The 12,491-nt window shown below is 41.7% G+C and overlaps 1 protein-coding gene across 1 annotated transcript; it reads left to right on the forward strand.

Annotated features, from left to right (window-relative positions):
- Positions 1 to 316: 316 nt before the first annotated feature.
- LOC117551512 lies at positions 317 to 8,684 on the forward strand. The gene is made up of 2 exons (XM_034224433.1): positions 317 to 1,554; positions 2,754 to 8,684. Exons 1-2 carry the CDS (start codon positions 1,191 to 1,193, stop codon positions 4,868 to 4,870), a joined length of 2,481 nt encoding a protein of 826 aa, XP_034080324.1. The 5' UTR covers positions 317 to 1,190; the 3' UTR covers positions 4,871 to 8,684.
- The last annotated feature ends 3,807 nt before the right edge of the window (positions 8,685 to 12,491 follow it).

Here is a 12,491-nt window from a genome sequence, read left to right on the forward strand (position 1 = left end):
GCATGTCAAGCTAAGATATATATATATATATATATATAGCAAAATAAACACAATTACACTGCGCTAAACAGCCACATCGACAAACAAACGAGAACCTAAATAGTATGTAATTATATCTAAAACCACAATACGTTAAGTACCTGTACTCGGTGCGCCATGTTGTTTGTTGTCTGTAAACCTCACGTGTTGGGCGTGCTCTCTTCTGACCATATTTGGAAGTACAACTTTTCGCGGCCGCAGCTAGACCCTTCTCAGCCACCGTAGTGTCGTGTCAGGTGGGCGTGTCGTGTACCATGTGTACCATCGTGTACTGGCCGCGGCCGCAGCTAGACCCTTCTCGTTGTTAGAGCCATTTTCTGTGTTGACAATGAGTGTATTATTTTCTTATTAATTTAGATCTTAATATATTCTTTCCATTTATGTATTAGTACCGAATTAAATATTCGGAGAAAAACCTTGATTTACTGCGAGCCACACCTGTGATATAAGGAAGGGGTGGGACTGAGCGTGAGGAGGAAATTGTCTCCAGCAATGAACGGGGGATCGGAACAGTCTTTGACCTCATGTTACACTGATCGTTTTGTTTATTTTGTTTGTTTAAATATATGAAAGTAAATAAATCGGCCGAGGAAGGCAAAGAAATCAGCGCCTACAGAGCTTTATTTGGATGGTTTTTAACGTGTGAGTCAAGAAGCGGATCCCTGTTGACGTGGCACAGTTTTTAGATATCCCACAAGAATGGGCCACGACATAGTCAAAGACTCCGGACCGCTGGAATAACTGATGTTAAAGACGCATCGCTGACTGGAATCCCGGTTTTGTGATTTGTGAATGGAATAAGGATACTCCGTGGACAAGGATTGCGCAACAATCAGCTGTTAAGCCATGCGGAGGGCCGCGAGTAAACAAAGGACGGATCAAGAACAGTGAGTACATGGACTAATATTAGGAATGAGATGAACTCTTAAGCCAGAAGAAAAACATTAAACATGATCGGGATGTGGATATATGCTGGATGCCTGCCAAGATAAAAGGAAACGGAATGGAGCAGAGAGAAATGTTTGTGACGACGCAATGTTGACAAGGAAATGATGTCATGATGGCTGAAGAACCTGATAAATTAGAGAATGAGTTAAAAACTCTCAGTGCGAAGCGCAGAGGGAAACTGGGCGCGTGCACGCGTAAACTGAATGAACTCAGACCACTGCTTGCTGATAGTGGAAATAGTGAAAGGGTGTTACGACTTACGAGGTGTGGAACAATTAAAAGTGACTCTGGATGAATTTAAAGATGCTCATGCTGCTGTCCAAATGCTCTTACCTTCTGAAATAAAGGAAAATGAGACGTTGGACTGGTATGACTATGAGCCCAAAATGGAAACATTTGAGAATTTCCTAAAGGAAGTGGATTCATGGAACACTTTTCCACTAGACCCTCAGATGCTTATTAATCCTCATACTAGTATCTCCAATGTATCCAATGAGTCTAGGATATCAAAATGTTCAAAACAAACAAGACAATCTGCAACTTCAATAGCCTCAGCTCATCTTAAAGGAATGGTATGCTCATGACACTCATTTAATTTTTTTTATCATCCGATAAAACAGACCAGTCTCTGCCAGTCTCTCTTTTTCTTTTTTTTAATCCGATGACATTAACAGTGATTTTAAACTGATTAATTACCGAAATAACATCAACACTGTGGGCGGCGCCATTTTACCGGACGTGACGTAAACCATGCGTTTGGTTTCGAGGACACGTTGATGTTCATGTTATTTACTGTAGTTACTCTCTTCAAATATGCCTCATTGTATCGCGAAACATTGCCACAATTCTGATAGGAACAATCCACGGAATGCTCGGTTCTATCTGTTGCCAAAAGGTAAGCGTAGGAAGTACGTTCGGAGGCAGTGGCTAGCGAAATGTGGCCGGCCCGAACCGAAAGATCCACAGGCATGTATGCAGCGAACATTTCAAGTTTCCGGACGACTACTATGAGTATGATAAAACATAACATGGGATTTATTGAACAACCATTACTTAATGGAGATGCAGTACCATCGGTCTTTCTGGTGTCATCACCGACCAGGACACCAGTTCGGCCAGTTGAGAAATCGCCCTCTGCAAGTGTGAAGCGACGGAGGACCAGAAGTAGTGCTCGGAGTAAGAATAAGGTATGTTATGGCGCATTTCCATTGCAGCGGGTAGCCCCGTTTAAACGTCCTTTATCGTCCAGGCCAGGCCAGTTTTTGGTGGCCTTTCCATATAGCGTAGTACCGGCTAGTGGGTATTTCCCCCCAGTTTTTCCGGCCCCATAAAATCGTGGTTCTAGGGCCAGGGACAACGAGGCTGAGTATGCTAAACTAGAGAGGGAATCGCTAGCAAGGGTGGTACTACATGCATACATATCTAGTAATCAAAATCATTGTATCTACTAAGTAGTACTAAGTAGGCTCGAACCTGTATGGCTGAATTCCCCCTTCCAATCTCTTCATATTGCTCAAAACTTCGCCATGTTTTCGTGTGTTTACAAAGTGAACGCATGGATGACGTCACGACCATCACGTGACTACTGAAAATGGGCAAAATGGCAGCGGCCTGACGGAATATACAGGTTTTGATAAAAAAGAGCTATAAAATCATTATTTACCGGCGAATATCGCTGATTTCTTCAGGGTATGGTTTAAACATAATGTTTCACTAAATACTGAAGTTTTGATTAATTATCTAATGAGTGGAGCATTCCTTTAAAGTAGCCACGGAGAAAGCTGCATTACAAGCACGGATGTCCACATTAAAACAGAAACAGGCATTGGAAATGAAGAAAACCAGATTACAAGCTGAATTGGAGAGAATGGAACTGGAGGAGCATATAGCCGAATCTGAAGCCAAATTAAAGGTGTTTGACAGTTTTTATGTGGGCCCTGAAAGACATTCTACAGTACAGGAAAGAGATGGAATGAATGAATATTTGACAAGCCACATTGCTAAAACATCACTTCACAGCCAACCCAGAGCTCAAATACCTGCACTTGCATTAGACCCCTCTGAACCAGCTCCACTGTTGAGCCCGAGAACATCAGAGCCACCAAGGAGTGAAAGTTCTGAGGAATCAGACTCTAGTAGTCATAGTAGAGATTTGGTAACTGTGATCCAGAGGCAAAATGATATTGCAGATTTACTAATGTTACATCAGAAACAATCCTCACTTCCCTCCAGACAAATACCTGTATTTGATGGTGACCCTTTAAGTTTCCAAACATTCATGCGAGCATTTAAACATGGCATTGAGAATAGTTGTGATGATGATAGACTTTATTACCTTGAACAATACACTAGTGGCCAACCTAGGGAACTGGTGAGGAGCTGCTTTCACATGGAACCAGAGAGAGGTTATGCTGAGGCACGAAGACTTCTGAAAGTTCACTTTGGAGATGGATTGAAAATTACAAATGCCTACATGGGGAAAGCCCTCAACTGGAGCATGATTAAACCTGATGATGGAAAAGCATTACATGCATATGCCCTTTACCTGAGAGGATGCTGCAATGCTATGAAGGAACTAAAAAGCATGGAAGAACTGGATCTTGTATCTACTTTAAAGCTCATTGTGTCAAAACTGCCATACAAGCTGAAGGAAAAGTGGAGAAATACAGCATTCGAGCTTCTAGAACGAAACCAAAGAAGGGCCACGTTCTCTGATCTTGTTGTGTTTATGGAAAAGCAAGCCAGCATTCTGCAAGATCCCCTCTTTGGTGATATTCATGATGTTATGCCATCCCAGAGAGCCATCCCAAAAGCTACTACATCCTACTCCAAACAGCAAATCAACCAACGAGGTAAAAGTAGTAGCTTTGCCATGGCAATAGAAACGAGGAACTGTAACACTGCAAGTCCAAAAAGCTATCAACGACCTGAAAGCCTGGTTACAAATAGGTGGGATGGTAATTGTTGCATTTGCAAGAAAGGCAAACACTCGCTAAATGAATGTGAAATATTAAAGCTGCAACCACGTGATGTAAAGGTGCAACTATTGAAGGAAAAAGGCATTTGCTTTGGATGTCTAACCAGGGGACACATGAGCAAAGCGTGTAGGAAAAGGAGTACATGCCTACACTGCCAAGGAAGGCACCCTAGCATTCTACACATCGATAAACCAACAGAGAATGAAAACGACCACATGACCAATTGGACTAAACGATCAGTCAGTGGAACTCCTGTCATTCTGGATAAAGAAGAGGACATCGGGGCTGGAAAATATTGCAAACTGTCAATAGTACCAGTACAAATAAAAGTTTCCAAAGGCAGCAAAACTATACAAACATATGCCTTTCTTGATCCTGGCAGCACATCAACCTTTTGCACAGAAAATCTGATGCGACGGCTGAATACAACAGGATGGAAGACTACAGTTCTCCTGCAAACAATGGGTCAAAAGAAACCAGTGGATAGTTATGAAATAACTGGACTACAAGTGGGTGATTTGGATGGGAATAACTTTATTGATCTGCAGAAGACATACACACAAACAAAGATACCAGTGACAAAGAGAAACCTCTTCTCTCAAAAGGATCTCAACAGGTGGCATTACTTGAAGGAAATACAACTACAAGAAATTGATGCGGACGTGGAACTCTTAATCGGAGTAGATGTCCCAAAGGCAATGGAGCCCTGGCAAATCATAAATAGCCACGGTAATGGTCCTTATGCTGTAAGAACTCTCTTAGGATGGGTCGTCAATGGACCGCTTAGTTCAACTACAGCTGTGGACACATTTGGAAGACCAGTGGCATCAGTAAACCGCATCTCAATTGAACAACTGGAAAAGCTTCTTGTAAATCAGTATCATCATGATTTCACAGAGAGATAATATGAGGGAAAACTTCAAATGTCAGCTGAAGAAAGTAAATTCATGCAGCTGGTATCAAGTGCAGCTACACTGAAGGATAATCACTATTATCTACCGTTGCCACTTCGTAATAGTGATGTCATCATGCCCAATAATCACCATATAGCTGAGCAAAGAGCACATTACCTTGCTCAGAAATTCAAGAAGGATGCTGCTTATGCTGAAGAGTACAAGGTCTTCATGGAAGATGTAATCACAAAAGGCTATGCGGAGAAGGTGCCATCAAAGGACCTTCATCCAAATGATGGCAAGGTGTGGTACATACCCCACCATGGGGTGTACCACAAGCGAAAAAATACACTAAGAGTAGTATTTGATTGTACATCTTCATACAAAGGAACATCACTCAACAATGAACTCTTACAAGGACCTGACTTAACCAACTCACTTCTTGGCGTTCTGCTGTGGTTTCGCCAGGAACAGTTTGCCATCATGGCAGATATTGAAGGGATGTTCCACCAAGTTCGAGTTCACGAAAAAGACACAAACTTGTTGAGATTTGGTGGCCAAATGGTGACACAAGCCAAAATTTAGAGCAATACCGAATGAAAGTTCATTTGTTTGGTGCCATCTCCTCACCAAGCTGTGCCAATTTTGCCTTGCAAAAGACAGCAGAAGATAATAAGAGCCAGAGTGACACAATTGCAGTTGACACCATTAAATCAAACTTATGTTGATGACTGCCTGAAATCTGTTGCAAAAGAAGAGCAAGCTATTATCCTCACTAAGAATCTGAGTGAACTATGTGCTAAAGGAGGTTTCAAACTAACAAAATGGATTAGCAATAGCCGTGCTGTCCTGGCTGCTATACCTGATGAATACAAAGCCAAACAGATCAAGGAACTGGACCTGGATAGAGAGAAGCTACCTGTGGAAAGGGCTCTTGGAATGTACTGGAATATTGAAGACGACACATTTGGATTCCAAATTGCAATAAAAAACAGGACCCTTACCCGACGAGCTGTGCTCTCTACTGTCAGTTCAGTATATGACCCGTTAGGTCTTGCTGCCCCCTTTGTACTAAAGGCAAAACAAGTTCTCCAAGGTCTTTGTCAGGCTAAGTGTGGATGGGATGTAACAATCCCTGGTCAGTTCTCCAAACCATATGATAAATGGCTGACTGAGTTGGAACAGTTAAAACATTTGCAGGTTAGCAGATGCTTCAAACCTGAGGATTTTGGCCAAGTAGAAACCATGCAGTTGCATCACTTTAGTGATGCCAGTGAGCAAGGATACGGCACTGCAAGTTATCTCAGATGTGTCAACAGTTTGGGTGAAGTTCATGTTGCTTTAGTGATGGGGGAAGGCTAGAGTAACCCCTCTCAAAAAGATGACTATACCCAGACTGGAGCTTACAGCAGCCACCCTAGCTGCAAGGATGGATCGGATGTTATGCTCAGCGCTACAGCTAAACCTCCAAGAGTCCATCTTTTGGACCGACAGCCAGTCTGTACTTAAATATATCTGCAATCAAACCAAGCGATTCCACACCTTTGTAGCTAATCGGATTGCAGTTATTCACGACATGTCAAATGAGACTCAGTGGAGATATGTGGACTCCAAACGAAATCCGGCCGATGATGCTTCCCGGGGGCTAAACATTGAAGCCTTCCTAAAGTCTAAAAGATGGCTACATGGACCCGAATTCCTGCAAGAGGAGGAGTCTCAGTGGCCAGGGAACCCAGACAAAAGGTCACAAAGATCTCTTTCTCCAGATGATCCTGAAGTGAAAAGGAATGTCACTGTAAATGTGATGAGTATTGAGGGGAAAAGTCCCACAAGTGAACTAATTGAGCACTACTCAGATTGGAACAGCCTGAAAAAAGCTGTAGCTTGGATCCTGAAATGGAAAAGATTGCTCTTGGAGATCACTCAAAGAAGGAAGGTGACAAACCCTGGATTGCTGCCGAGTAATGATTCACTGAAGGAACGGGCCATAAACTTTAAAGTGACCGTCAACACAAATCTGACTGTGGAAGATATGGACAATGCTGAAATGGCCATACTTGCATTTGAACAAAGGAAACACTTTGCACAGGACATTAACTTCCTTGAAAAAAGGAAATACTGCCAAAAGGACAGCCCTATATTAAAAATGGACCCAATCCTTGATCAAGGTATACTGAGAGTTGGGGGGAGGAACAGATCAGCTATGCCAGTAAACGCTAAGAATCCCATAATCCTGCCCAAAAAATCCCACATATCAGAAATCATTCTAAGACACATACACATCCAAGTTGGTCACTCTGGAAGAAATCACATGCTGTCTAAACTAGGACAAAAATATTGGATGTCCTCTGCAAACTCCTCAGCACGAAAGATCATCAGAAAGTGTGTTTTCTGCAGACGTATGCAGTCTAAAGTAGGAGAGCAAAAGATGGCAGATCTTCCTCAGGACCGCGTGATGCCAGATTTACCAGATTTCACTGCAGTTGGCATGGACTATTTTGGACCGTTTGAGATAAAGCGAGGTCGGACTAATGTGAAACGATGGGGTGTAATCTTCACATGCCTTACTAGCCGTGCAATCCACCTTGAAGTGGCTAGTAGTTTGGACACAAACTCCTGCATCAATGCAATACGGAGATTCTTATATCGTAGAGGTACTGTGAAAACCATCAGATCTGATCAAGGTACACATTTCATTGGTGCGCAAAAGGAGCTTGAACAATCATTAAAATAACTAAACCACGACAAAATCCAAAGCAACCTTCTCCAAGAAGGGATCGAGTGGATATTCAACCCAGCAGCAGGCCCTCACCACGGAGGCGTATGGGAGCGACTCATCAAGTCACTAAAAAATATTCTGAGCTCTGTGGTAAGAGAACAAGTCATGGATGATGAGGCATTGCAAACAGCCTTATGTGAAGTGGAAGCTATAATGAATGATAGACCCATCACAACCATAACCAATGACTTGAATGATGTGGAGCCTTTAACACCTAATCATCTGCTTCTGCTCAAAACTCATCCTGTTATGCCACCTGGACTCTTCGTGAAGGAGGACCTGTACTCAAGAAGAAGATGGAGACAGGTACAATATCTGGCTGATCTTTTTTGGAAGAGATGGGTCAGAGAATATCTTCCAACAATGCAACAGCGAAATAAATGGAATAAGATCAGAAGGAACTTTCTTCCTGGAGATCTCGTTGTTATTGTGGACGATTCGGCTCCCAGAAACTCCTGGGTGCTAGGACGGATTCTGAAGACCCTGCCAGGAAGTAAAGGGCTTGTCCGAAGTGTTCTAGTTAAAACAAAAACAAGTGTTTTACAGAGGCCTGTCAACAAACTCTGTTTGCTCCTGGAAGCTGGAGATTAAGTGGACTACTACTGGCTAAAGCTAGAAAAATCGATTTTTGAACTCCAGAAGAATCTCATCTATGAACTCTGACAAGAAGAAAATTAATATTTGTTTTGAATATTGGCTCTATTTATTATTTGTTGTAATTGCTATATTCTATGCAATTAGGGGCTGGAATGTTAGAGCCATTTTCTGTGTTGACAATGAGTGTATTATTTTCTTATTAATTTAGATCTTAATATATTCTTTCCATTTATGTATTAGTACCGAATTAAATATTCGGAGAAAAACCTTGATTTACTGCGAGCCACACCTGTGATATAAGGAAGGGGTGGGACTGAGCGTGAGGAGGAAATTGTCTCCAGCAATGAACGGGGAATCGGAACAGTCTTTGACCTCACGTTACACTGATCGTTTTGTTTATTTTGTTTGTTTAAATATATGGAAGTAAATAAATCGGCCGAGGAAGGCAAAGAAATCAGCGCCTACAGAGCTTTATTTGGATGGTTTTTAACGTGTGAGTCAAGAAGCGGATCCCTGTTGACGTGGCACAGTTTTTAGATATCCCACAAGAATGGGCCACGACAGCCGTTCCAATTCTCCAAATGAAAGGAAAGGAGGTTTCAAACTTCCTTTATAACCTCCTTTAGCTTAGGAACCACTGGACCTCCCTTACCGAAAGGAGAGGAGAAAATGCTGCCCCACAATGCATTGCAGCCGCAGCATTTGCCATCACAACAGTCGGCCGTTCACGGAAACAACCGATTATGACGGAGAAATTATATCATGAAAGTTACGTTGCTTTTTAAGCATTTTAAAACGTATGTGGTAAGTTGCTAAAGTGCTTTGTTTTGAACGTTCATCAGTATTATAATCAAAAAGAGAAATATGAATGTTAGTTTTTACTGAAATGATCAAATAAAGTCAACATCTCAGTCTTTACTGAGCTGTGGGGTTTTAAAAGATAGGTGTTAAGGACTAACGTTTATAATAAATACATCTGTATCTATTTTAAGATCTTTTCATAGTTCATACAATCATACGGATCATTTGTATTAATGTGGACCGGAGGGAGAGGGTGACGAGCATAAGTTTCACTTTCCTTTTTTATTTCAATTCCAACTTTGGTCATGAAGAATATGTTTCTCTGTTGTCCACGTTCATAAAGCATAAAGCAACAGCATCAGAGCACGGTGCAGAGTCTCTAGATGAGTTTAGAGTAGTCCCTCGTTCTTATTAAACATCCATGTTGTAGTCCGCTGTATAGAAAACTGTAGTTTCCATAGTTTCCCCACAGCAGCAGACGCACATTCATGACGTCCGCTGGCGCATCATAAACACGTCTGATAGTGAAAGTGCATTCGGATTCTCTAAAGTACCTCAGTCTCTTCTCCTAAGTCCTTTTGAATTCTCCTATCCACTATCCCTTAACCCCGTGACGTTTCACTCAGAGGTCAAGGAATAGGAGATAGGGTTAGAACTTAGGAGCACATTTTTGGATTATCGGAACGCAACCCAGTACTTAAGTTTAGAGAATCCGAATGCACTTTCACTATCCGACGTGTTTATGATGCGCCAGCGGACGTCATGAATGTGCGTCTGCTGCTGCTGTGGGGAAACTATGGAAACTACAGTTTTCTATACAGCGGACTACAACATGGATGTTCAATAAGAACGAGGGACTACTGTAAACTCATCTAGAGACTCTGCACCGTGCTCTGATGCTGTTGCTTTATGCTTTATGAACGTGGACAACAGAGAAACATATTCTTCATGACCAAAGTTGGAATTGAAATAAAAAAGGAAAGTGAAACTTATGCTCATCACCCTCTTCCTCCGGTCCACATTAATACAAATGATCCCAATACGTATGATTGTATGAACTATTAAAATATCTTAAAATCAATACAAATGTATTTATTATAAACGTTAGTCCTTAACATCTATCACTGTGTATATCACCATTCAAACATCTTTTAAAAGTTGAACAACCCCACACAGCTCAGTGAAATGTTGACTTTATCTGATCATTTCAGTAAAAACTAATGTTCATATTTCTCTTTTTGATTATAATACTGATGAACGTTCAGAAAAAAGCACTTTGGCAACTTACCACATACGTTTTAAAATGCTTAATAAGCACCGTAACTTTCATGATATCATTTATCCGTCATAATCGTTTGTGTCCGTGAACGGCCGACTGTTGTGTGACGTCAAATGCTGCGGCTGCAATGCATTGTGGGGCAGCATTTACTCCTCTCCTTTCGGTTAGGGAGGTCCAGTGGTTCCTAAGCTAAAGGAGGTTATAAAGGAAGTTTGAAACCTCCTTTCCTATCATTTGGAGAATTGGAACGGCACTTATCATGGCAGCCAGTGACGTACTTCCGGGTCATTTCACTCCGTTAGGAAGGTTCCTAAGCTAAATGGACTATTGGAATGCAACCCTGCTGTGCCTCCTGTCATCATTAATGGACGTCTCTTTAAAATGACCGCTCAGAGGAGAGGAGTTCTCATTTCTCTAACCGCCTGCTGCTTCCCCTCCTCTCTCCTCGGCTCCCCTCCTCGACTCCTCCGTTCGCATCTCCTGTGGGCGGGACTAAGTCTTGAGGATAGGAGTCGAGGAGGGGAGTCGAGGAGGGGAGTTAGAGAAATGAGAAAGGGCCATCGAGAAACGGCCAGTGTTTACTTCCTGTCGGTCTTCTTCTGCTGTCCCCAGTAGTGTTTACTTCCTGTCTGTCTTTTGCTGCTGTTCACTTTAGTGTTTACTCCCTGTATTTGTTCTGCTGCTGTTCCCTTAATACCTCCCGTCTGTCTTCTGCTGATTTCTCTAACATCCGGCGCTCTGTCTTTTAACCTCTTTTCTTCTCTTGTGCTGCTTTTATTTTCATTACTGCGGACATATTCGCCATCATGTATCCAACGTTTTGTCTCTCCACAAATATAACAATCCATATAATTTTTCCACTGTGTGTTCTGAAGGAGAAAACTATTTTTTGTTGTCAACAGCTAACGTTACATTTACCTTGCAAAAAAAGTTAACAACCTCTGATATGACTAAATTGACCAATCAGAATCAAGTATTCAATTTAAGCTGTGTAATAGAGTGGAGCAGGGATGAAGTATTTACCTGGAAGTAAGCTGCGCATGGGTTCCCTCGACAAAAAAGCAATGGGATTTCTCATAGGATTTTGGAAAATAGCTCGAAATAAGGTCTGTGGAAAACGAACCTGTTAGATAAATGCACGTTTTGTTCAGCCGGATAATATCCACATGTCTACCCTACTTTTATTATTTTCGAATCATAAATCTAATCGCCAGAAGCTTAATGCTAACATCATGCTATAAACGAACTACAGCCGAGTACAGCAGGGTCGCAAGACTTCAACGTCATGCCAACTTAAGATCGATATTCAAAAATACAGATTCAAAATTGTACAAGTTGAAGCGTTTGTTTGAACAGTTTGCAAGAGTGCAGGTACTTGCTTTCAAGCAGAACAGGGGCAAACAAACTTAGCGGGAGTGTTTACGTGTTCGGTGTAATGACGTACAACTTCTGTAGTCCTATTCAGCCACTTGTTAACAACCATCGTTTTTCAGACACGTAAACTCTTCAAAAATCACCAGTGAGGTCACTGCTGATGTATTTAATGTCGTAGAACAAAACGTGATCCGTCTCTTAAATGTGTGTCAAACACAGACCTTATTTGGAGCTATTTTCCAAAATCCTATGGAGAAATCCCATCGACTCTGAGACGAGGGAACCGTTAGTGGTAAAATGCTAACTCACTTCCGGGTTTTAGGACTCATCACTGCACCACTCTATAACTAAGGGATATTGTGCAGTGAGGCGCTCATTATTGGAGAAAGAACACCCGACTGCGTGATCAAGGAGCCCAACGCAAGAACACGTCTTTTGGGTGTTCCCCGCTTATTACGGCCACATACTAAACAAACTAACGACATGACACGTAATATTAATTTAAATTATTTTATTGACTTGAAAATGGTTGTATTGCTTCCACCAAGAAAATAAAACTCAACACAACATCTTAATTTAAAATGAAGACAGCTTTGATTGATCTTTTCCGTGGCTGTCCAAGTCTGTTCCACTAACAAGTCCTGAAACACTACAGAGCCCATACTGTTTTCCTGTTAGTGTTTACTTCCCTTTCAGTCTGATTCTGTTGATTTATCTAACACTCCGTATTTTAACCTCTTTTCCTTTCACTCTCTTGATCCTCCTTAGAAACTGTCATTATAGTGCTTAACAGCATTCTGTAC

The sequence above is a fragment of the Gymnodraco acuticeps genome, unplaced genomic scaffold (assembly GCF_902827175.1).
Source record: "Gymnodraco acuticeps unplaced genomic scaffold, fGymAcu1.1, whole genome shotgun sequence".
Lineage (NCBI taxonomy): Eukaryota > Metazoa > Chordata > Actinopteri > Perciformes > Bathydraconidae > Gymnodraco > Gymnodraco acuticeps.

Excerpts from the sequence above, each read along its gene's own strand:
- LOC117551512 (XM_034224433.1), top strand. The coding sequence starts at position 1,191 with ATGAACTCAGACCACTGCTTGCTGATAGTGGAAATAGTGAAAGGGTGT. Across the intron at positions 1,555-2,753 it reads AGCCTCAGCTCATCTTAAAG|TAGCCACGGAGAAAGCTGCA; the intron begins GAATGGTATGCT and ends ATTCCTTTAAAG.